Source organism: Mus pahari, chromosome 5 (assembly GCF_900095145.1).
Source record: "Mus pahari chromosome 5, PAHARI_EIJ_v1.1, whole genome shotgun sequence".
NCBI lineage: Eukaryota > Metazoa > Chordata > Mammalia > Rodentia > Muridae > Mus > Mus pahari.
The window spans coordinates 39,518,225-39,542,612 of NC_034594.1; the positions used below are offsets into that span (position 1 = coordinate 39,518,225).

A 24,388-nucleotide genomic window follows, 5' to 3' on the forward strand; every position below is an offset into this window, starting at 1 on the left:
CCTGGTATTCCTGCTGGAGGAGGAGTGGTTAGTGGGGGTGGTAGGCACCAACAGTCACAACTGAAGGAGGTAAAAATCAAGGTTTTGTTTTGCTTCGCTATAAAGTTTGTAGTCTTTTACTACATAGCTTTTATTTTGCAGGGGGGTTGATAAATCTGGGGGGAGTGAAAGGATGACAGAGGCTCCTCGTTATACAGCAATGTCTAGCACTTTGCCATAGACACATTTGTGGGTTGAGTCACAGCCGCTTTGGTATATCTCTACTGTTTGAAATCAGACATTAATTTTTTTTTATTCTGCTTAAAATCTATTAGAAGTAAGAAATAATTTTCCATCTTGAATTTTTAGCTTATATTTTCTGTTTATTGTTGTGTGATTATTTTGTCTTATTTTAGAAATCAGCTTTTTTTTACTGAAGCTAAGGCCAAACCATTGAAGATTGAGGTTGAAACACAGCCAGAAATGCCTGCATGCTTAATATGGTTACACAGTTTATATGCAACATGGCCATCTTACTGAATCCCTTGTAAGATTTAGACAGTGAAAAATAAAGTGTTATTTTTCTGTTCTTTTCAGCTTTCAGAAGAATTGTTAGATAAATGGCTGTCCTACCCAGAGACCCAGCACATACCTCTGAGCCAGCATATGCTTGGTTTTGCTTTGAAGTTTGTCACACGGATGGTACTGGGTAGCACCTTTGAGGATGAACAGGAGGTCATCCGATTCCAAAAGATTCATGGCACAGTGAGTTGAGGAAAACATTTAAAACAATTCTTTAATCAGGCCAAGTAGTTGAATGCTGACTTTGCCTCAGAAGAAGGCATGCGTGTGTGTGTGTGTGTGTGTGTGCACGCGTGTGCATGCATTCATACATGTATGCCCATGTATGTGATGGTATCTTCCTCTTATATGTTCCATCTAATTTTTGAGACAGTATCTCTCCCCAAGCCCTGAGCTCGTCGATTAGCTAGACTGACTGACTGGCCAGGGAGCTCCTAGGCTCTGACTATCCTTCGAGCATTTATAAGTGCACATTGCCATGCCTGGCTTTCTATGTAGATGCTGGGATTCTGGTTCCCACGTTTGCATAGCAGGTGTTTTACCAACTGAGCCATCTCCCCAGCTAAGATAATTGGTGCTGTGTGTGTGTGAGTATGTGTGTGTGTGTATGTGTGTGTGTGTGTGAGAGAGAGAGAGAGAGAGAGAGAGAGAGAGAGAGAGTACATGCATGTGTGCAATTTTTTTTCTTTTTAGGTAAATACTTTTGGAAATGTAAAAAGTGTATGATTAAAGAAAAATTTTAAAGTTTAACTAGTATCTTATAAAAGTAACATTAAATTCTAGAAGGAAGAGAAAAGCCAGAAGCAAATAGAACTAGATTGTGTCCTACATAGAAAGAAGTTCAACGTAGTCAGTGGAGCATGAAGATGCTAATGAGGTGAACATGATTAGCAGCAAGACCAATTCAGTCTAAATTGAGTAACATTGTCTTTCTTACACTCACATGTGGGGTTTTTAAATTAGTTTCAACATGAGATTAACTTCTCTCTTGAAAATCATATTTAGGTCATGAACCCTACCTCTTCTCAGATTTGAGAAATTATTCCTTACATTATTTAAGTCTACAAAACAGGTCAAAGAGGTTTCTTTTTCTTTTTTCTTTTCTTTTTCTTTTTTTTTCCTTTTGAGACAAGGTCTCACTATATAGCCTGTATGTCCTAGATAGATCTTGCCATGTAGACCAGCCTAGCCTCGAACTCACAGAGATCTACCTGCCTCTACTGGGATCAAAGGGGTGTACCACCATACCAGATTTAATAGTTGAAACAATGTGTTCTAAGCAAAAATCACCGGAAACTTTACCCTGTTGCCCTCTCACTATTTAATACATATGTGTTGTTGGGTGAATGTGCATATGCATGTGTGTGCACGTAGGTGTGGAGGCCAGAGGACAACTTCAGATGCGATTGTCAAGAATGTCATCTGTCTCCTTTGAGACAGGATCTTCTCACTTCTCTGGAGCCCACCATTCTGCCCAGCAAGGAATCCTCCTGTCTCTACCTCCCCAGTGCTGTGATTACAACCCAGCATCGCCACATCCACTGTCGTAGTCAGGGCTGCTGTTGCTGTGACAAAACACCATGACCAAAAGCAAGCTGGGGAGGATGGGGTTTATTCAGCTTACCCTTGACATCGTAGTCCTTCACTGAGGGAAATCAGGACAGGAACTCAAGCAGGGCAGGAACCTGGGGGCAAGAGCTGATGTAGAGGCCATGGAGGAGTGCAACTTACTGACTTGCTCCCCATGGCTTGCTCACCCTTCTTTCTTAAAGAACCCAAGACCAGCAGCCCAGGGGTGGCACCACCCACAGTAGGCTGGGTATATTGACCACTAATTAAGAAAATTCCTTACAGCTGGATCTCATGGAGGCATTTCCTCACCTGAGGCCCCTCCTCTATGATGACTCTAGCTTGTGTTAAGTTGACATAAAAGTAGCCACTTAAAAACATTTATTTTAGCTGGGTGGTGGTAACACATGTCATTAATCTCGGTACTCCATAGGCAGAGGCAGGCAGATCTCTGAGTTCAAGCCAGCCTGGTCTACAAAGTGAGTTCCGGGACAGCCAGGGCCACACAGAGAAACCCTGTCTCAAACAAAACAAACAATGTTATCTACTTGTTATTCATCTATAGCATTAGTTCATGCACATGTATGTGCAGTGATACATTGGTTCATACATGGAGCCTAGAAAAGGGTGTTGGAGTTACAGGGATTTTGCTTGTTACAGGGATGCTGGCTTCCAAACTCTGGTCCTCATGATTTTGTAGCAAACACTCTTAACGCCCGGGCCTCTTCTCCAATCCTCTGTTTTTCTGTGTGGGAGGCAGGATGATTTATTAGCTGAGCCATCTCCACTTTTTGCTAATTTCATTTTTACATTCAAATACTCTGAAATGTGCACGTTAATAACTTTTATGGGGTTTCATTTTTCGAGACAGGGTTTCTCTGTGTAGCCCTTGGCTGTCCTGGAACTCACTCTGTAGACCAGGGTGGCCTTGAACTCACAGAGATGCTCCTGCCTCTGCCTCCTGAGTGCTGGGAGTGAAGGTGTGCGCCACCATGCCTGGCTTACTTGACTTGAAGTAACTTTAAGGTAACTATAGAAACACTTGATTAAACTATTATTTATAAATACTTACCCATTCCTTAGTGTGGTTTTTCTCTTTACTCTCAGAGTTTTTGAAATGTTACTTAGGATCTGTTTCTTGTCTAATGACCAGTTTTGAAAGATTAGAAGCTCTTTTTCTGCTTATTGTCTTCAAATCTCTAACTAAATTTTAACATTTACTGGGCTTCAGTTAATGCTTATCAATATTTCAAGTGAAATAAAAATTGATAATTCCTTGTGATAATGCCCTCCTATCTGAGAAAATACTTGTAATACAAAAATACTTGTAATACAAACCTACCTTTTGGTCTCTGTTTCTTTTTCTCCTTTTCTCCTTGTTTTTGGGGTGGGTGTGAGGGTGGTGAGGAACGTATGGCTAGGGTCTCATGTAGCCAAGGCTGGTCTCTGTGTAGCCAAGGCTGGTCTCATGTAGCCAAGGCTGGTCTCATGTAGTCAAGGATGACCTTGAATTTCTCATCCTCCTCTCTCCATCTGGGATTACAAGCAGGGCCCACCACGCGAAGGGTTTGTTCCGGCCGGGGATCCAATCCCCGGCTTGGAAAATAAGATAGACAAGTTCTCTACCAACCAACCTGCATCCTCTACCCTACATGTGCTGCTTTTATGAAAGGAAAGTTTTCATATGCCAGCTGAAATTAGTTTGAAAGAGCCTTGATTGAAATCATTAAAAAATATCTGAGGCCTGTTCTCAGAAACTATGGAGCCAATGATCATACAGCCAACTGGAAAGGAAATGCTCAGATGCTCAGATATGCTGCGAAGGGAGGGCCTCAGTGTTGACTCAACATTAATATGTAGGAAGTCTGTACACTATGTAGTACTTACATGCTTTCTTGTTTTTTAGGTGTGGTCTGAGATTGGAAAGGGCTTTCTAGATGGGTCACTGGAGAAAAACACCACTCGGAAAAAACAGTATCAAGAGGGTAAGCTTAGCCACTCTTTTTTTTTCTTGGTTTTTCAAGACAGGATTTCTTTGTGTAGCCCTGGCTGTCCTGGAACTCACTCTGTAGATCAGGCTGGCCTTGAACTCAGGGATCCACCTGCAGGTATTAAAGGCAAGTGCCACCACGCACGCCGGGCCAGCTTAGCCACGTTTAATTAACTGGTTTGGGGGTAGTATACAGTTGGCAGGTAGACTTCCTTGGATGTAGAGCCAAGGTCTCACCTTCAAATTTTCATATGTATTCAAAGATGCGGGCTGCGGTTTTAGTTCTCTTATCTCTGATAGTGAGATCGTCGGTCACCAATAATTTCTCTGTGCCTTTTCCTGCTCTGTTTCACTCAGTGATGGCTTTTCTTCAATGAAAGATGAGAGAGAGCAGGAAGTAGAAGCAGAAGCTGGCACTCACTGCACAGTGAGTGCACAGTACATAACCTGTGGAAGACGTAAGCGGACACTAGAAAGCCATTCAATAGTATGCATTAGGAATAATAAGCAAGAGGTGAACTTGTCTAAAAGAAGAAAATATTATTTGTGAAGTTTTAAAAAAAATCTTATATTTGCTATGTATGAGTGTTTTGCCTGCATGTACATCTCTGTACCACTTGCAAGGCTGGTGCTCACAGAGGCCAGAAGAGAGAGTCAGGTCCTCTGGAACCGCAGTTACAGATCATTGTGAGCTGCCATGGGGGTGCTAAGAAGTGAACTTGGATCCTCTGCAAAAATAGCAAGTGCTTTCAACTGCTGCGTCCTCTCTCCAGCCCCAACCTCAAACCAAAAAAAAAAAGGAAAAGAAAAAGAAAACTGTCATAAAATTGAGTAAAATCTTTTCTAAGTTTTTTGGCAGTAATTTATAAGATTTATATACAGGGACTGGAGAAATGACTTAACAGTTGTTTATATCCTAGTATCCATGTTACAAAGGTGACAAATACCTGTAATTCCAGCTCCAAGGGATCTCTAAGGGCACCTGCACACACACACACACACACACACACACACACACACACACACACAAATAAAAAGTAGACAATTGGTAAAGTTATAAACTAAAGATTTAAATTTGTATAGAAAAGCAGTATTTTGTAGGATTGGGAGATGATAGCTCAGCTGGTGACGTGCTGGCTGCTCACTCGTGAGGATCGGAGTTCAGAATCCCAGCAGCCATACAGAGTCTGGGCGTCTCTGTCTCTGTGTGTGTGTGCACGTACACACAGGTGCAGAGAACAGAGCTTGATGTCCTTCTCTGTCGCTCTCATCCTTAAGTTCTGAGCCTAGAGTTCACTGACTCGATGAGACGAGTGAGCCAGCCAGCCCCAGTGACTGTCTCAACCTCCCCAGGGCCTTTTTGCTTCTTTCCACAGCAATGAGATATGGATCAAGGTCCTAGTTTAGTTAAGCCCTGGTTCTTCCTCCAAGCCCCATGCTCCCAGAAATAAGACTCAGACTCAAAATATATTTACAGATACCTTGGTGATATAGCTAGGCATTACTCTGACTAGATCATAACTAAAACAACCTAATTATTTTATCCTACATTCTGCCACATGGCTGGTTCCCTGTGCTCAGGTACCATAAGTCCATCTCATCACATCTTTCCTGAGGACCTCCCATCTCAGAATTCTTTTTCCTCCCGGATGTCCCACCTTCTATTTCCTGTCTAAGCCATAGGCCATAGGCTTTTTTTTTTTTTTTTTTTTTTAAAGATTTATTTATTATATGTAAGTACACTGTAACTGTCTTCAGACACTCCAGAAGAGGGCGCCAGATCTCGTTACGGATGGTTGTGAGCCACCATGTGGTTGCTGGGATTTGAACTCAGGACCTTTGGAAGAGCTCTTATCTGCTGAGCCATCTCACCAGCCCGGCCGTAGGCTTTTTAATTGACAAGGTGATGCGTCCATACAGTACATAAGATAGTCTCTCTACAACCCTCATGCTTGTATATCACTTTACTGAGAAACCCAAGCCCCATGTGTTAATATTTTATTCTGACCTGCTTCCTTTTCTTTTTTTCTGGAACCAGACAGGGTAATCAACACACAGCTCTGCACAGTGGTATTCACGTGTGGTTCCAGCTCCTCGGTACACTGAGGCAAGCGGAGCATCCATTTAAGTTCAGGAGTTAGAACTCCCAAGGGGGAGAAAGGCTTCACGAGAGCCACAGATTACGTTCCATACTCACTGGTATTGGGTAAATAGCTTCTCTATAGTTATGACCTGCTGTGTGCTGGTTCTCACTGTGTGCGCAAGCCACAAAGCATCCTGTGCTCATGCTTTCTGCTCTAGGGATCATCCTGACACCCACCAGAGGCTTTTAAAGTTCAGTTTCATACATTCTCTGTGATAGTACTCATTGTCATTCTTGTTGCTTGATGGATGTATTTAGGTTGATTCCCCTTTGCAAAAATTATGTTTCAGGAAGACAATAATTCCCAAGCTTTGTTACACCACGGTTTTGTGTTGTTTTGTTTTAACATTGAAGCCTGGTTTCTGCCTCCACTTAGATTCAATTACTATGATGTGTGACATGTGTTTTTACTATTTTTAGAAATTCCTTCCAGGTAATCCCAATGCGAGAACTACTGCATTATACCATTGGCAACTCCTCCTTCTCATCGTTAATGTGTAGTTAGTTTTTCAAATCTTCTTACTCTTTGGTTGAGAGTTATACTGTCTTGGTATATGTTAGGTCCTTGGAGATGTTGATGAATATGAAGAATTTTTGTGATACCTCATTCTAGCTGGAAGAAATAAGAAATGATCTAAGTTAGTAAATTTATAGGGCATGAAAAGGTGAAAACTGAGGCCAGAAGAAATCTACAATGTAGTTATCCTGATGCTGGCATGAGCGGTGGAGAGGCTACAATGTAGTTATCCTGCTGATGTTGCCAGTGAGGCTGGACTGAAGCTAGAGGTGTGCTATGGAGAGGCTACCATGTATCCTGATGATGGCGGGTATGGTGGAAAGGCTACAGTGTAGTTATCCTGAAGGTGTCCTGTGCTGTGGAGAGACTACAATTTAGTTATCCTGATGATATGATATGGTGGATATGTTAGGATAGCCACAATGTGGTTATCCTAACAGGTCTCCCGAAGGAGGCTAGAAGTGTGGGGTGGAGAACCTACAGTGTATTTTGGTTTTGTTTCTTTTAAAATCTTGGTTTGCCCTGATAGATGAGGATGCCAGAACAGAAGTGGAGGGAGTGATCCAGGCACTCTTGCAATGAAGCAGGCTAAAGAGAGACTAAGGCTTGGACCAGGTGCTAAGCAGCAGGTAGTGAGGTACAGAAACATGAGGGGGAGCAATAGAAAATTCTGTGCTTTGAAGACAACCATCAGCTGGCTAATGGGTTAAACAGGGAGTAAAAGAGTAGAAGACGGGCAACTACAGAGTAAAATTATTAGTAAATACGATGGGAATGTTGGGAAGAGGCAGTTTTACAGAATGATTAAGAGTTCAGTCGGATGCTATATTTAATATGCTTCAGGTTTTTAAGTGGGGATGTTGAGTTTGCAGTTAAATTTATGAATCTGGAGTTTGGAGGAAAAGAGCTCCTGACTAGAAAGAAAAGTTTGGAAGTATTCGTTGTATAGCTTTAAAATCTTGAGACCAGGGATCACCAAGATAGTAAATGTAGATGAAAAGGGGGGGGGGGGCGGATAGGTATAGGGAACTTTTAGGATAGCATTTGAAATGAAAAGGGGGGGGGGGGTAGGTCCAGAACAGAGCCCTTACATAGTGAGTTCTAGGCCATCGTAAGCCAAACAGGGAGAGCCTGTCTTAAAACAGACAGACAGAGGGACGGAGGGGTGGATGGGAGGGAGGGATAAAAGAAAAGAAGGAAGAAAGGAAAGCGAAGTAAAGAAACACCCCAGTCCTTGGACATTCCACCCTTAAAACCTTCAGGAGCCAGGAGGAGTTAAAATGAGACTTAGAAGGTCAAGCAGGAAAGTAGGGGAGTGGAGCAGCCAAGTGGTATCAGGCCTGGGAGCCCTCACAAGCAGTGTGTCCTGGAGAGTGAGTTTTAATGTCACCAGTGAAGGGATAGGCCAGCCACGATGAGGCAGGAAGCAAAGGAGTGCATAGTTTTAGTGGCCCTTGGTTACCAGTTGCTTTTGTCTGAGAATTTTGTTTGAGAATTTACCTTTCTGATGATTTCATGTCTGTTTCTGCCTTTTGATGAGTGATTCTTGATTTAAGAGGAGCCATGGAAGTAAGGCAGAGTTTAGAAGGAAGGATTGATATTAATGGAAAGATATGTATGTTTGGAGGCCTGTGTGGTGTTAGAATTGTTTACATTTTCACCTGGGTGGTAATGATTTAGATGTTTCTTTAAAATCAGTTACTCCCTGAATTGCATATGGGTTATTTTATGCACATTTGTTTGTTTGTTTGGGGGGGGGCAGGGTTTCTCTGTATAGCCCTGGTTGTCCTAGAGTTCCATTTTTAGACTGGGTTGGCTCACACTGGCACAAATTTACCTGCATCTGTCTCCTGAATGTATTTGAAATTTAACAAAAAAAAAAAAAAAAAAGGAAGAAAGAAAAAGGAAAAGAAAGAAAGGAAAATATATGATTTAAAATATAAATTTTCTCTAAACATTATTGGTTACTGTTTTTAAAGGTTTCCACAAATGGTAATATTGGACAGAATTATTCCTTGGAGGTTTAATTTCTACAAATGCTTATATTATGATTTTTTTAAAAAAATTTTTTTTCTTTAAGCTCTCATGCAATTGGAATCTACTTTAAAGAAAATCATAAAGGAACGAAAAGGAGGGAACTTCAGGCAACATACCTTCATCGACTCCTTAGTACAGGGAAAACTTAATGAGCAACAGGTAATGAAATGTTAATTGGTTACGGAAAGGTCACGTGTGTACAGAGGACTTCTCTTTCAGTGCAAATGGCCTCCAAGAAGTCAGGGCGTCTCATTTATTATAGGTAGTCAGTGTCACATGAACGTTCCCTCTGAAGCGGCTATAGAACATTTACAGTTAAACTAAGCAAACATCAAGCCCGAGTGGTGTGTTCATAGAGTGTATGGGAGCCTCGATGGGCTCAGGCTGACGGCCCACATGGCCAGCTGTGGCAGCTCAGCTCGCAGCTCGTTCAGTGCGTGGCTGTTACCAGCATAATGCTCTTCCATGGTGTTGCCAGGCCGGAGTCAGCCTTGGCATCCTTGCCACTCCACTTCATTGTAGGAATCCCAACATGGCACACGCAGTCACTGGTAGACAGAAGTAAGTTTCTGAATATGAGTTTGTGCAGGAATTGAATTAGGTTCTGAGGACTGTGGCAGGCACTTTCTTCCCTATGTCCAAGGCTCTGTTGCTGCACCAGGCCGGGCCATAAAAGTAGGACTGAAAGGGGGTCTGTGATGAACCTGTGAGATTGCTGAGAAATAAATGTTTGTTGCATCAAAAAGGCCAGGCAACAAAGAGTGGTGACTCACACCTTTAATCCCAGCACTCGCCAATTTCTATGAGTCCTAGGGCAGCCTACCTTGTGAGATCATCTCTCAAAACAAAACAAAAGGCCATACAAGGTAGGAGCCATTCACGACAGGGTGGGCAGCAGAGAGTGGGGGTGAGAGCAAGCAGAATGCATTGTGTCCGTGTCTGATTGTCGGAGGACAAGTGTAACGAAAAATGACAAAAATAAAAGGTAAAACCAACACATGTAAGAAAATAGGCAGCCCAGGGTCTAGCGAGTTATTTGTCCTTTCCTTTAATATGGAAATGTGTGAACCTCTGTGAGTTTATGTACACCATGTGTGCGGGAGCTTTCAGCAGCCAGAATAGGGTCCTTTAAACTGGAGTTACCAGTGGTTGGGAGCTGCCCGCTGTGGTTGTTTGGAACCAGTCCTGTGGCCAGGAACCTTCAGGTCCTGAGGTGAGAGCCAGAAGTGCTGAGTCGCCCGGCCCAGCATCCCTTACCTTAGATTGATTCTCTCATTACACAGATTTTGGGTTTGATGAAGACCTAGTAAAGAAGTAATAATTTTTTTCCCCCACTTTTTGTTGAGCCTCATGTTATACTCTAGATTATCTTCGCAGAGCCTGGTAAAGGCCACCTTGTATCGCATACTTTCTGAACTCCCTTTGGTTTTTCAGATCCTGGAGGACTGTGTGGTGTTCTCTCTGGCCAGCAGCATGATGACTGCAAGGTGTGAGTACAAATCAATTTCTGTCTCTGGAAGAATCCCTTTGTAGTTTCCCTTCCTTGTTTAAAAGAAGCTTGCTTCTCGGGGTGTGTCCACCCCCAGCCTGCCATGTATTCAATTTCACCTTTAAAAACTGCCGTAAAATTATGAAACATTGCATGGATTGTGAATTCTAGTTAGTGCCTTTCAAAGGAACTGCGACCCACGCCTTTCCTGAGTGAGTGAAGAGCGCTCCCTTTTCCTGCTGTTCCTCCCCACTTTGATGCTAAGGGTTGAATAAACAGTCCCCATGAAGTCACAGCCCAGACCTCTTGCTGCCTTCCTTGATTCCTGGTGGTCACTCAGGACTCTGAAAGGGTGTGGAGTTCACAGAGATCATGATTTGAAAGAACTCTTCTGGAATGGGAGATGATTTCTATTTAAAATTCTAGATGTGTGACCTCCACCGGTTTGTAGATTTATAGAGAACATGTTGATACAATATTTATAAAAATGTTTATAAACATAAAAATGTGCAATATAAAATGCTCCCAGGAAATTTTTAGGTATCAGTTTAAAATGTAGAAAATTCTATGTTCACTTCATTATACTTCATTTCAGCAAAAGTTTTTAGACTGGTGTGGCATGCGTCATTTCTCTTCTTTAACACCTAGATGTATCTAGGTATTACAGAGTAAATGAAATTCATGCAGATAATTACCCAACTATTTTAGATTTTTTTCTTGCATTTATTTCTCTATTGTTCACATGGTGTACATAAAATCACAGAGGCTCACACATTTCCATATTTAAAAAAGGACAGATAAAACTCTAAACTCTGTGAGCCTGCAGTTAGAGTTCAGCTCACCTTGCAGGTCCCAGGGATGGAACTCAGGTCATTAGGCTTGTCAGCAAGTGCTTTGCCTGCTGGGACATCTCACAGCCTATCAACTTTTTAAAAATTCTTTTAAGGGTTATTTGTTTTAAATCTATATTACATTAAAGAAGTATGTTTGCTAAAGCTTTTTTTAAAAAATGTCATTAACCTGGGCATGGTAACACATGTCTAAATTCCAGTCCTAAGGAAGGTAAGTTGGGAGGATCACAAGTTCCAGGCCAGCCAGGGCCACATAGTCAGACCCAGTCTAAAAACAGAAACGAAACAAAACTGAGTTCATTATGCTGTGGACACCACAGAAATTGGTCATCTCAAAGATAAAATTAATCTGAATCTCATTTTTTAGTTTTTAGGGAGAGTCTATAAAGAGTGTTGTTATTTATTTCTTTGTATGTGTGCTGTGAATTTTTAAAAAGGTGTGTTTATTTTACATGTACAAATGTTTACCAGTTCATGTATACATGTGTACCACATATTCGTCTCCACTGCCTGTGGAAATCTGAAAAAGGCTTCAGACCCCCTAGAGTTACGGATGGAAATCAAAGCTGGGTCTTATGCAAAAACAAGCCATCTTCCCAGCTGTGACTTTGAGAGGCCTCTGGAGTTTTTGCAAGGCAGGAGGGCCAGGAACCTTTATCTGAATTTCTCACCACTCCCGTTTATTAGCGTTGGGGAATTCCTTACCTATTTCTGTAGTCTCTGCTTTTCTAAACTTAACTATTCCTAGATGGTTCTTATTTGTTTTGTTTTGGGTATTTTTTTTTTGAGATTTATTTGCTTTTATTTTATGTGTATTGATACTTTGCCTGCATGTGTGTCTGTGAAGGTGCTAAATTCCCTAGAATTGGAGCCATACACAGTTGTGAGCTACTATATGGGTGCTGGGAATTGAACCCAGGTTCTCTGGAAGAGCAGCCAGAGCTCCTAACTACTAAGCCACCTCACCACCCCCTATTTCTTTTGTTTCTCAAGACAAGGTTTCTCTGTGTAGCCTTGGCTATCCTGGAACTTGGTCTATATAGATGTCTCTTAGATGCCTTTTAGCTAAGAAATTATGCCTAGCTATGTTTACAGAATATTAAATGTCTACAAATTGCATTTTAAGCTATTTCCAGTCATATGCTTTGTATTTTAAAACAGCCACCATCCACACATTCACTCACAAACATATGCACACAACCCACCACCAGCAGTAATTGAAATTATTAAGTATATATACATACACATATATGTTTTATTAGTTTTAAGTAATAATGGAGTAGGCAGGACATATGAATGACTACTCTATGCAAATCCTTATTTAATCCTTTCAGTATTTTATATATATATATATATATATATATATATATATAAAGTACAAGTTTAATATATATATATATATATATATAACTTGTACTTTGCATATTTAATATATATTGCAAATTACATATGTTTACATATCATTTGTGAAATGGAAATGCCAAGCTAAGTGAAGTTGTGGTGCACACCTTTAGTCCCTACACTTGGGAGGCAGAGGCAAGTGGATCTCTGGGAGTTTAAGGCCAGCCTGGTCTACAGAACAAGTTCCAGGATAGCCATGGTATGTAGGGAAAGTTAAGGACATAGCCAGTTACTCTTGAATAATCGAGTTACCTGGTGGCTATTGATTTTGAGAGGCAATAACTGAATCAAAGAGACATTTTTTAAAAGAGTTAACTTTGAGTTTTATAAGTGTAGCTTTTAACATTTGCCTTGTACATACAAGGCCTCAGTTTGATCACCAGCACTGTAATAATTGATGATGATGATGATGATGATAAGGTAATTTGAGTCGTTCCTCACTCTAGAAAAACAAGATAATTATATAAAGAGAAGTAAACAATACTCTATACACACTTCAAAGCAGCTGGAACAGAAAAAGCAGAACTATAGCTACTGTTGCTTAAGCATATCCTAGGGAGAAGATGTATTGGAATGCTTAGTAATTCATAAGCCCACTGAGACCAGCAGTGAGCCATGAGCTTGGTGTCAGAGTACTTACTCAAAGTGTAGATGGGAGCCAGCAAGAGAGCTCAGACGCTAAAGGTTCTGGATACCAACCTGATGACTTGAATCCAGTCCCAGGAATCCACATGGTGGAAGGGGAAGATGGAGTTCTACTGGTTCTTAACTCCACAGGCATGTCTACATACATACATACATATATACATATACACATACACACATACATACACACATACACACATGCAGAGATACATACAAAATAGAGTAATAAATACCATTAAAGTTTTTTTTTTTTTAATAGTGCAGGTGGGTGGCCCTTACCCCAACCTGTAGAGTCAGAAATCTCTGGACATTACAGCACCAATAAACTCTCAGGTGGTTTGGGAAGTCAATAACCTGAGCAATAATTAATTATTAAAAGTCTAAAAAAATGTAATGTGGTTATATGATCAAATCTCCCACTACTTTGATTTGTAGGAATCATTTCATAGGGGGCTGGAGAGATGGCTCAGTGGCTAAGAGCACTGACTGCTCGTCCAGAGGTTCTGAGTTCAATTCCCAGCAACCACATGGTGGCTCACAACTATCTGTAATGGGATCTGATACACACTTCTGGTGTGTCTGAAGACAGCTACAGTGTACTCATATAAAATAAAATAATAATAATAATAATAATAAAGAAGAAGCTGATGAGGTCAGGTTTTTATTTTGTGGGATTGAAACAGGTCTCCAGCATCCAATCCTCCCCTCCCTGTCTGGTGTCATTCACCTTGGGTAGGGTGCGGCAAGGGCTGTGGGTTACGTGTCAGACTCCAGAATGCTGGTATCTCAGTAGCTCTGCATATTTTCCCATCTTATATACATATTTATATTCTGTTTAAAGAAACTCAAATCCTGTAAATAATTTCATTTTAATTTTTGATTAACATTTATTTACCATGGCGTGGCAAGGCAGGGGGCAGATTTACAAACTTTTTTTTTTTTTTTTTTTTTTTTTTTGGTTTTTCAAGACAGGGTTTCTCTGTGTAGCCCTGGCTGTCCTGGAACTCACTTGGTAGACCAGGCTGGCNCCTGGCTGTCCTGGAACTCACTTGGTAGACCAGGCTGGCCTCGAACTCAGAAATCCGCCTGCCTCTGCCTCCCAAGTGCTGGGATTAAAGGCGTGTGCCACCACGCCCAGCTTTACAAACTATTTTTTAATACCAAAAATTATTCAATAGCTGTTTTCTTTGTTACTAACATAAGTTTTCTGTAGTGTGTACCTGGACAATCCATTTCCTAACGACATCTGGAGAAGTTCAGAAGAAACTACACAAGGAGATAGACCAAGTTTTAGGGAAGGGTCCTATCACTTCAGAGAAAATTGAACAACTCAGGTAAGACTACAATGAAAGGAAAAACTCTTTAAATGGCAAACATCAGGTGGTTTATTTATAACATAAAGCTTATGCTAATATGTAGAAAAGATACATGGATCTTAAAATATTTCTATAGATTTGCAATAGAATAGAATAGAAAAATATATACATAGGTCTGCATATATTTTCATTTGTTTCTGTTTATTTTTTAAAAAAATTATTTAACCAGGCATAGTAGTACACATCTTTAATTCCAGCACTTGAGAGGCAAGAAGGGATAGGTGGATCTCTGTGAGTTTGAGACCAGCCTGGTCTACAAAGTGAATTCTAGGACAGCCAGAACTATATAATGAGACCCTATCTTGTAAAACACCAACAACAACAATAACAAAAAGCTAAAAATTTATATGCATCTGTGTCTATATGAGTGTTTTTACACGTGTGTGTGCCTGTGGAGCCCAGAAGAGGAAGTTGGATCCCTTGGAGCTGGAGTTGCTGGTAGTTGTGAGCTGTCCAGCATGACTAAGCAGCAAGTACTTGTGAGCTGCCTAGCATGACTAAGCAGCAAGTACTCTTAACTGTTCTGGACAGTTTCTGCTTTTTGAGGCAAAGTCCTCCTGAGTGCTGTGATCACAATTACATACACCACACCTATTTAATTACAGATTTTAATGGATAATTTAATCTCATGTCTAAAATCATAAAAGTAGTTCTGGGAGCTGGAGAGATGGCTCAGCAGTTAAGAGCACCAACTGCTCTTCCAGAGAACCCAGGTTTGGTTTCCAGCACCCACATGTGGTTCACAATGATCTGTAACTCCAGTTTTCAGGAATCCAGTGCCCTCTTCTGTCCTCCATGGACAGTATACACTAATATGGTACACAGATCTACATGCAACCAAAATACCTACACAAAATAATACATTTAAAAACAAGATTATGCAACTCTTGTTTCACATTAAAAAAACAATAAAGTAGTTCTAGATAACCTGTTAGTTAGCCTATATGTAGTAGCAATGATATCCAGCATGTGGCCATTCATGCTTTGTTCATAGGAATACATGTCAGATGCCATCTAGGAAAGGCTATGGTGAGCAATTGAGTTGTCTAGAGCTGGCCCATTGTTTTGCATGGCTGTGATGGGTGAGCTCTGAGATGCGAGGTCCTCAGAGACTTCATCCCAGGATCGCTTCATGCAGCAGATATGCCTTTCCTGTCACTGTTGCATAGCCTAATGATTTCTGGACCACCCTGTTGGTCCATCCTATTGGGCAGATTTCTTGATGATCAACATGAAGATGAACTTCCATGAATTAATGCTAGAAAAATTAATTATAGCATTCCTGATTTGATTCAAATAATTTTAAGAAGAAAGTTTAAGGAGATGGTCTTAGCTGTTTTGCCAGAAAGATGTAATAAAGACTCAAGAATAGAATGTGCCCCTCCTCATGGAATAGTAAGTAAAGGCTGCATAACACGAAATACAATGAGCTTTCATCGTTACACCAGGAGAGAGACAGACTTGGGATCAACGGAAAACATTTATTCTAGGTCAGATCCAAGGATAAGGCCACAGATGTGCACTATGACAAAGCAAGGCCATGTAAGACTGTTGCTTTGAACTTATAATGAGTTTATAGAGTGAGACACTGCTTTGAACTTACTATCAACTTCCTTCTGTAACTTCTCTTTTGTGTAACATTTTTATCTATGAGGTAGTTTTATAAAGAACTTTTGTCTAAGAAGGTATAAAAAGTCTGAGAGAAGAAATAAAATGTGGCTTTTAGGGCTCTACCAGATCCACCAAATGTATGATATATATATCTGTCTGTCACATATATGTATCTTTGTATGTATATAAGTATGCATGAACACTTGTACAGTTGATGAAACAGGTGGTTGGACCCAGCCAAAGTGTATGGGATGTGTGAATGTGTGTGCGTGTGCACGCACACACTTGATTTTTCTCCCTTTCTTCCTTTTCTTTTCTCCTTGGCTTACAAGAGTTAACAAACACCAAGCCTCTCACCTGGCTGGGGGGGGGGGGGTTGCTTGAGCCAGAGAGAAAAGAACTCAAATAAGAAAGCTTTATTTATTTTTTTATTTTTTTGGTTTTTCAAGACAGGGTTTNCAAGACAGGGTTTCTCTGTATAGCCCTGGCTGTCCTGGAACTCACTTTGTAGACCAGGCTGGCCTCGAACTCAGAAATCCACCTGCCTCTGCCTCCCAGAAAGTTTATTTTTAAATCCCCTGCTGCTATCAGCAGGAGTTAAATTGCCAGAAGCCAATGGCTTAATAGCAAAGAGTTAAAGAAGGTAGAAATTGCCAAAAGTAAGCAGCTTTGGCTGTGATCACAGACTCCATACCCCACCCCCCACCACATCCTTGCCTACCTCAGTAATTGGGAGCCAGGGCTGGCTGGATCCTGGGAAATACAGAATAGTACAGGCACTCTGGGAAATACCATGATAGGCTTTTTATAATGTTAAGCATGCACTCAGCCTCTACATGCCTTAGAAATTCCTCAGCATTCCTAGGTACTAAAGAGAAATGAAAGCTGACCACACAAAGACCTGTGTGCAGATGTTAGTAGCTGTATATTGCAAACACGCAAGAGCTGGAAGCAGTCCAGATGTTTACCAACTGGTAGATAGATTAGCAAATTGTAATTTTGCCATATCAAGGAAGGCTCTAATTAATAGAAAAACAAGGTCAATATATACAGCCACATGAGTAAACTTAGTTATATGAATTGAGAGAAACAAAGCTCAAAGACCTCTGTCCCCCATGGTTTCACAGATACGGAATTCTAGAAAAGGGAACACTAATGCAGTGGAAGTCCTTCCTGCTCCCTTCTCTCCAGCCCATTCTCCCAGTTGCTGCCAGGGCCTGTGGCTGGAGTCACTTGGCCACTTTAAAAGACAGGTACCTACCTGGAAGCAGTCTCAAACCATCCTACTCTCTGGGCTTCAAAAACCCAGAGTTTAGTCTTAACCAAACATCCACAAAAAGAAATCAACGTTTCCCAGATCCCTGCCACTGAAGTTACAGACTGAGACATCATATAGGTGCTGGGACCCAGACTTGGGTCTCTGGAAGAGCCATAAATGTTCTTAAGTCTGACTCATCTCTCCAGCCTTATCATGCGGCTTTTGACCTCCATTCTGCTAGTGTTGGTCATGTTTATTGACATCACATCTGTTTGTTTATTTTAAAAACAGTTATTGTCAGCAAGTACTTTTTGAAACCGTTCGGACTGCTAAACTAACTCCAGTTTCTGCCCGGCTTCAAGATATTGAAGGAAAAGTCGGCCCATTTGTTATTCCTAAGGAGGTAGGAAGTGTTTGGTATATTTAACTCAGTCAGTTTATCCTCAACTACTTTGGTATGGGCCTTTATTTTATTTCTTTTAATTGAAAGTCACTTTTTTCATACAATGTATTCTGATCGATACAATGTATTCTCCTCCCTCATCTGCTCCCATATCCTCCCTGTCCTTCCAACTCCATGGTCTTCCTTCTCTCTTTAGAAAACAATCTGGGAAATAAGGAAACAAGTCAGAATAAACAAACAAAAAGCCCAAAGAAAAAAAAACACACACTCACACACAAAAACTGACATTCACAATACAGACACAAAACAATAAAAGCACAGATTAGAAACTATAATATACAAACCAAAGACCAGTAAGATGAAAAATGCCAAAGCAAAACATTTTGCAATAAAGATCTCCAAAGTTCTCATGCACTCATTGTGTGGCAGCCATCACTGGATCCCAGCCCTCCAGCTGTGGAGCACTGTCTTCAGCTGTGGAGCATTGTCTTCAGCTGTGGAGCACTGTCTTCAGCTGTGGAGCACTGTCATCTTCGGTTGTAGAGCACTGTCTTCCACTGTGGAGTTTCTCTTAGCTCTCCTTCTCTATCTGTTCTGCTGTCAATAGTTTGTATTTTTTGTGCACTCTGGTGTGTGATTATTGCACTGTGTGTGCATGAACATGTACACAAATGTATCTTAAAAACTCAGTTTAGCGGCTGGTAAGATAACTCAGCAGATACCACAGCTGCTGGGCAAGCCTGGTGGCCTGATTTAACTCCCAGAACTCATATAAAGGTGGAAGGAGAGAATTGACTCCAACAAGTTGAACTCTCACCCCACGCATGTGCCACAGGACACCCATAATCATACTCACATATCACACGATAACTATAAATATTTTTTGAAACTAGGTCTTAATATGAAATCTTATCATGAATATGTCATTCTTTTATTTTTTTCTGTTGAGCATATCATAACTGTTAATAGAATTGGCACCTGATGGAGATCCTACTTATTTGAACAGCTATATAGTGTTCTACTATATGTGTCATATTAACTATTGTCCTGTAAATAAAGCAGCCTCACTAATGAAGATTTAGAATGACATTCTCTTTTTATTATTATAGATTATACAGTTGTGTAGGTATTGGCTAATGGCTTAGAAATGGAGTTTTGGAAGCTGGGTGTGGTAGTGCATGCTTAACAATTGTAGCACTTGAGAGCCTGAGGCCAGAGGATTGCCATAAGTTTGAAGACATCCTATAATACATAGAGTGTTAGAGGTCAGCCTGGGCTACATAGTGAGGAAATGGAACGTTGGGATCAAAATGCACGTGTTACATGGGACTGAAGTTACCTCAGGCAGTGCACCGACTATGTGCAAGGTCCTGGTTTAGAGCCTCAGCACCAACAAATGAATTATTTCATTAATAATTAAATCTTGTAAAAGGCAATTATACTTCACTAGGGTTAGGGATGTGGCCCAGTGATAATGCACCTTCCTAGCTTTCATGGGGGTCAGTCCTTAGCACAAAGCCATCTAATCAACTAACTAACTAAATCATCCAATCCATTTAAGACTGCGGGTATAACCCACTGGGCCCCTGGGTTCAATCCCAGGCACCAAAACAAAACACACACACACACACACACACACACACATTTTTTTTTCCTCTCCAGTTCCTCACCACTTTGGGCTTATGAATCTTAGGTATATTTTATGAATCATATGTGAATTGTCTCATTTTTTTCATTTGCTTCTTCTTGATCATTAGAAAGATGGAACAGCTTTTCGTACGTGCACTAACAGTTAGCATTTCTCTTGAGTTCTGTCTTTGGATGCCCACTCTTCTCAGCCTCCTCTTCTCCCTAGTGAGCTGTCTGTGCGTCACTCGGCTGTCAGCTAGGCTGCAAATTCCTTCCTGGTTATGACCCTCTTCCCCTGATGTCACGGTCGTTTTCAGGTTTTGAGTTTTCATAATTAAGTCTGGCTTTTCCTCCACAGCCTCCGGGTCTTGTGGCATGCTTGGGAAGTATACCTGCCTGGAAGATATTGTGGGTTGCTCTGTCACTGTAAGGTCACCAAGATGATGGCCACTGCTGATCTTGTCACTTTGCATTTTCTGTAGTAGACACACTTAGGTGACTTGTGTTGTTGGACCGTTTTGTGTTTTAGACGCTCGTCCTTTATGCCCTCGGAGTGGTTCTTCAGGACCCCAGCACTTGGCCATTACCACACAGGTATGAAACAGTGTCTTTTTGATTGCTGGTTTCTTTTTTTGTTTGTTTTTTTTTTTTTTTTTTTTGGTTTTTGAGACAGGGTTTCTCTGTGTAGCCCTGGCTATCCTGGAACTCACTCTGTAGACCAGACTGGCCTCAGACTCAGAAATCCGCCTGCCTCTGCCTCCTGAGTGCTGGGATTAAAGGCGTGCACCACCACACCCAGCACTGATTGCTGGTTTCTATGTGTGTGTATATTTCATTCTCTTTCCAATATCTTGAAAAGGAAAATAGTATGTGGTAATTCATGACAGCAGGAAGCACTGCTCCTCGTCTGATCTTTGTAGCTTCTCTTTCATCATCTCATTCCACTATCCACCCTTCCTCCTCTTCCCACCTTCTTTATTTATTCTTTTTTTTTTTTTTTTTAAGATTTATTTTATGTATATGAGTATGCTATTCTCTCTTCAGGCACACCAGAAGAGGGCATCAGACCCCATTACAGATGGTTGTGAGCCACCATGTGGTTGCTGGGATTTGAACTCAGGACTTCTGGAAGAGCAGTCGGTGCTCTTAACCACTGAGCCATCTCTCCAGCCCTATTTATTTATTCTTGAGGCAAAGTCTTGCTTGATAGCTCATGCTAGCTTTGAACTTATGATCCTTCTGCCTCAGCCTCCCAAATGCTGAATTTATAAACATGTTACATTATCTATTTTGATATTTGGTTTTATCTCTTTTATTATCACTTGTATCTCATAATCCATATAGTTATCTGATTCTATAACTGTCTTTTAGTCTTAATACATTTTTAAGAAAAGAAGATGTTGCTTATACAGCTCTTTCATAGACTCTAGAAACTGTGCTGTGTGTCACGCATGGGGACAGGAGAGTGAAGCTAAAGATCGAGCTACTGCCGTTTGCCTTAAGGTGGTAGACTGGGATTTACCACCTTGGAAAAAGCTTAGATACGTGGGGCTCTGTTGAGATGATATAGCAGTGCAGAGCCCAAGAGGAAGGTCTGCTGGTGTAGCCACCTCTCCAAGGATGGACATGTAATACTCCTAGCACTTGAGGTTGTTTTGTTGTTTGTTTTTAAGTATCCTGACTTTTTTTTTTTTGCAGAGGTGGGGGATGCACAGATTTGAGACAGTGTTCCTCTGTGTAACCCTGGCTATTCTGGAACTCACTGTGTAGACCAGGCTAGCCTCAAATTCATAGATCTGCTTGCCTTTGCTTCCTGAGTGCTGGGATTAAAGGCATGATCCATTACCCCTCAGCTTAATGAGTCTTAATAAAACAGGAGACACTCAAATTTTACTCTAAAATTATTAGTTATTAGTTAACCTTTGTATTCCAAATGGTTTTAATAACAAAATTAAAGATGCAAAAATATATATGCCTATAATTATAGAAAACTAAAATTTGAAATTTCTTAATCTTAAAAAAAAAACTATGTGAAAAATGCCAAGTTTTTGGTAAATTTTAGGTGTGATATGAAGACTCTAGCAGGACACGTTGCTCATGTGCAAGGCCTGAATTCCAACCTAGTACCATAGAGAGAGGAAAAGAGGGAGACAGAAAGGGGAGGGCAGAGCAGAAAGAGGGACTTTCATTGGAACTTTTGGCATTGCTGCTATTCTCAGAACATTCAGAGAAATTGAAAATGATAAAAGGAATAGATGGAGCCAGGTGTGACACAGACAGCTGTCATCCCAACAATTGGGAGGTGGAGGCTGGAAAAATAAGAGTTTGAGGATAACCTGGGCTATGTATCAAGACCTTGTCGCAAATATCTACCTCCCCCCTAAGGGAATAGATGCTGCGTTGTGGAAACCCTTCTGAGATATTAAATTCGGAGGATGTAGATGTTAGTATTATATCTGAGAGCTTCCTGAAGTTGGGCACTTCCTTAGTGGAAGGGTCAGAGATTTATTGCTGCCAGTACTTTGAGAGACAACTCATCCAAGAGAAATATGGATGGATATACAGCGCTCAGACAATAGAGACCATAGGTTAATTATAGCTTAATATAGTTGTCACATGGAGGAGGATAAAGAAGAGAAGGGGTGGGGAGGATTGACTTTTTCCCCAAAATTTGATGTCTTTGAGATTCAGGTAAATTGTTACATGTTCTTTTCATGCTGGAGTAATATTCCATTAAATGGAGTTTGTATGCCATTTAGCTACAGAAGGACATTGGGTTAATTTTAGTTTTTACTATTATGAACGAAGCTACTATGAACATTTGTGCATTTTTATTTGAACTAGGATTTTGTATTTTTTTGTTTGTTTGTTTGTTTTTTTCGAGACAGGGTTTCTCTGTATAGCCCTGGCTGTCCTGGAACTCACTCTGTAGACCAGGCTGGCCTCGAACTCAGAAATCCACCTGCCTCTGCCTCCCAAGTGCTGGGAATAAAGGTGTGCGCCACCACGCCCAGCGGATTTTGTATTTTTATAAATGCCTAAGACTGTAACTTTACACATTTGTTAAAAACAAAGTAAGAGCCGGGCGGTGGTGGTGCAGGCCTTTAATCCCAGCACTCGGGAGGCAGAGGCAGGCTGATTTCTGAGTTCAAGGCCAGCCTGGTCTACAGAGTGAGTACCAGGACAGCCAGGGCTATACAGAGAAACCCTGTCTCGAAAAACCAAAACCAAAAACAAAAACAAAAAAAAAAAAACAAAGTAAGAAATTGGCATACTTTCTGGGCATGGTGGCGTGTGTCCGTAATCTTATCGTTTTGTAAGTGAGAGAATACGAGGAGCGTGAGTTGGAAGCTTTTGGGCTACAGTAGGAGGGCGTATTGCAGAAGGAAAGGGGAGGGAAGAGGGAAGAAAACAAACATCTTCAGACTCAGTTACTTTTTTGGCTCCAGCATTGGCTCATTTCACCTGGGAACTATGCTGCTCCCCAAGAAACAAGCCTGGTGCCTCAGCCCTTAGAGCAGAAAGGGAACAATTCCCATATCTGAGGTGTGGGCAAGCAGAAAGTGATAATTGGTAGAGTACTTAGCAAAGCACCTACTATGTAATAAATATTAACAAATGTGTACAGCACTCAAGGCCAGGTGCTATGCTAAACATTTGCTTGTTTTTAATTTAATTAAAACTTAAACACATCATGTTCTCTCCCCCTCTCCTGTTTTCTGTCCCTCCAATGTCCTTCTCTTCTTTGACCATTGTTGCTGCACATGAATAGAAATGAATCAACCTATAAACGACTTGCTATGTCCGTACTGTGCTGCCTGCCTACCTGAGCTGAATACTCTACAGATGGAGAGATTGGCTGAAGAAGTTGCATTTACACAACTTTGACAATAGAGACAGAACCCTAACATATGACCACTGTTGACCTTCAAGTCTTCATCGGATAGACACCCAAGACCACATAAGTCAGATTAATGCAACGGATATTATGGCTTCTGGCATATTGTAAATGCTGACATTTTAATAATCTGCAACATTGCTCTTAAATGTGTTCATTAGACTCTGTACAGGCTGGACAGTAGTGGTACATGTTTTTTTTAACCTTATATTGAGTCTTTGTGAATTTCACATCATGCACTGCAGTCCTACTCATCTCCCTGTCCCTTCATATCCACCCTCCATCCTTGCAACCTCCCTACAAAAAGAAATGACAGGAAAAAAAGAGAGAAACAAACAATATCATGGAAGCCACAGTTACCCTTTTGTCCAAACATCTTTGCCTGCAGATGTTCATCTCAATGAGTTGTTGGTCTGGTTTGAGGACTCTGGGTTCTGCTACACTATCAGTACTGGATCCTTACCTGAACTCTTCTTGGGTATCCTGTTGTTGCCCTGTGTTGTGGAGATCCTGCAGCTTTGGATCTGCAGGACTAGCCCCTTCATGGACTCTAGCAGCTCATAGATGGATAGATGTTAGGGTGGACCAACTCAAAGCCCTGGATGTGGGCCTGGGTTAGAGCTGAGTTGGTCAGCCCATCAGCTCTCCTGCACCAACCCATACCACCAGGGCAAGCTCTGCTGCACTGCCCCAGCTAGCTCACCCAAGTGCCACAGCTGGTGATGTCTAGGGGATGGGAGAGGGGCCTTTCTCCCTCACCCATGAGTGGCACACACCTTTAATCCCAGAAGTTTGGAGGCAGAAGCAGGTGGATCTTTGAGGTCGAGGCCAGCCTACAGAGTGAGTTCCAGGCAATCAGAGCTACACAGAGTAACCGTGTCTCAACAAAACAAAACAAAAAGAATCTGAATATACCTGCCTCCTGTATGTTGGAAGGACAGGTGTCCACCTGCCCCGCACCTGCCTCCTGTATGTTGGAAGGACAGGTGTCCACCTGCCCCACACTGCCT

At 41.3% G+C, this 24,388-nt stretch overlaps 1 protein-coding gene across 3 annotated transcripts in view; it reads left to right on the forward strand.

Annotated features, from left to right (window-relative positions):
* LOC110322246 (cytochrome P450 20A1) overlaps positions 1-24,388 on the forward strand; it is a 41,818-nt gene that overhangs the window by 15,660 nt on the left and 1,770 nt on the right. For all 3 annotated transcript variants that reach the window (XM_021198842.2, XM_029538874.1, XM_029538873.1), the window contains 7 exons: positions 577-744; positions 4,037-4,115; positions 8,861-8,976; positions 10,252-10,306; positions 14,417-14,537; positions 17,740-17,851; positions 20,010-20,074. In XM_021198842.2, the coding sequence (XP_021054501.1) occupies positions 577-744; positions 4,037-4,115; positions 8,861-8,976; positions 10,252-10,306; positions 14,417-14,537; positions 17,740-17,851; positions 20,010-20,074 (716 nt within the window). The remainder of the gene's footprint in view (positions 1-576; positions 745-4,036; positions 4,116-8,860; positions 8,977-10,251; positions 10,307-14,416; positions 14,538-17,739; positions 17,852-20,009; positions 20,075-24,388) is intronic.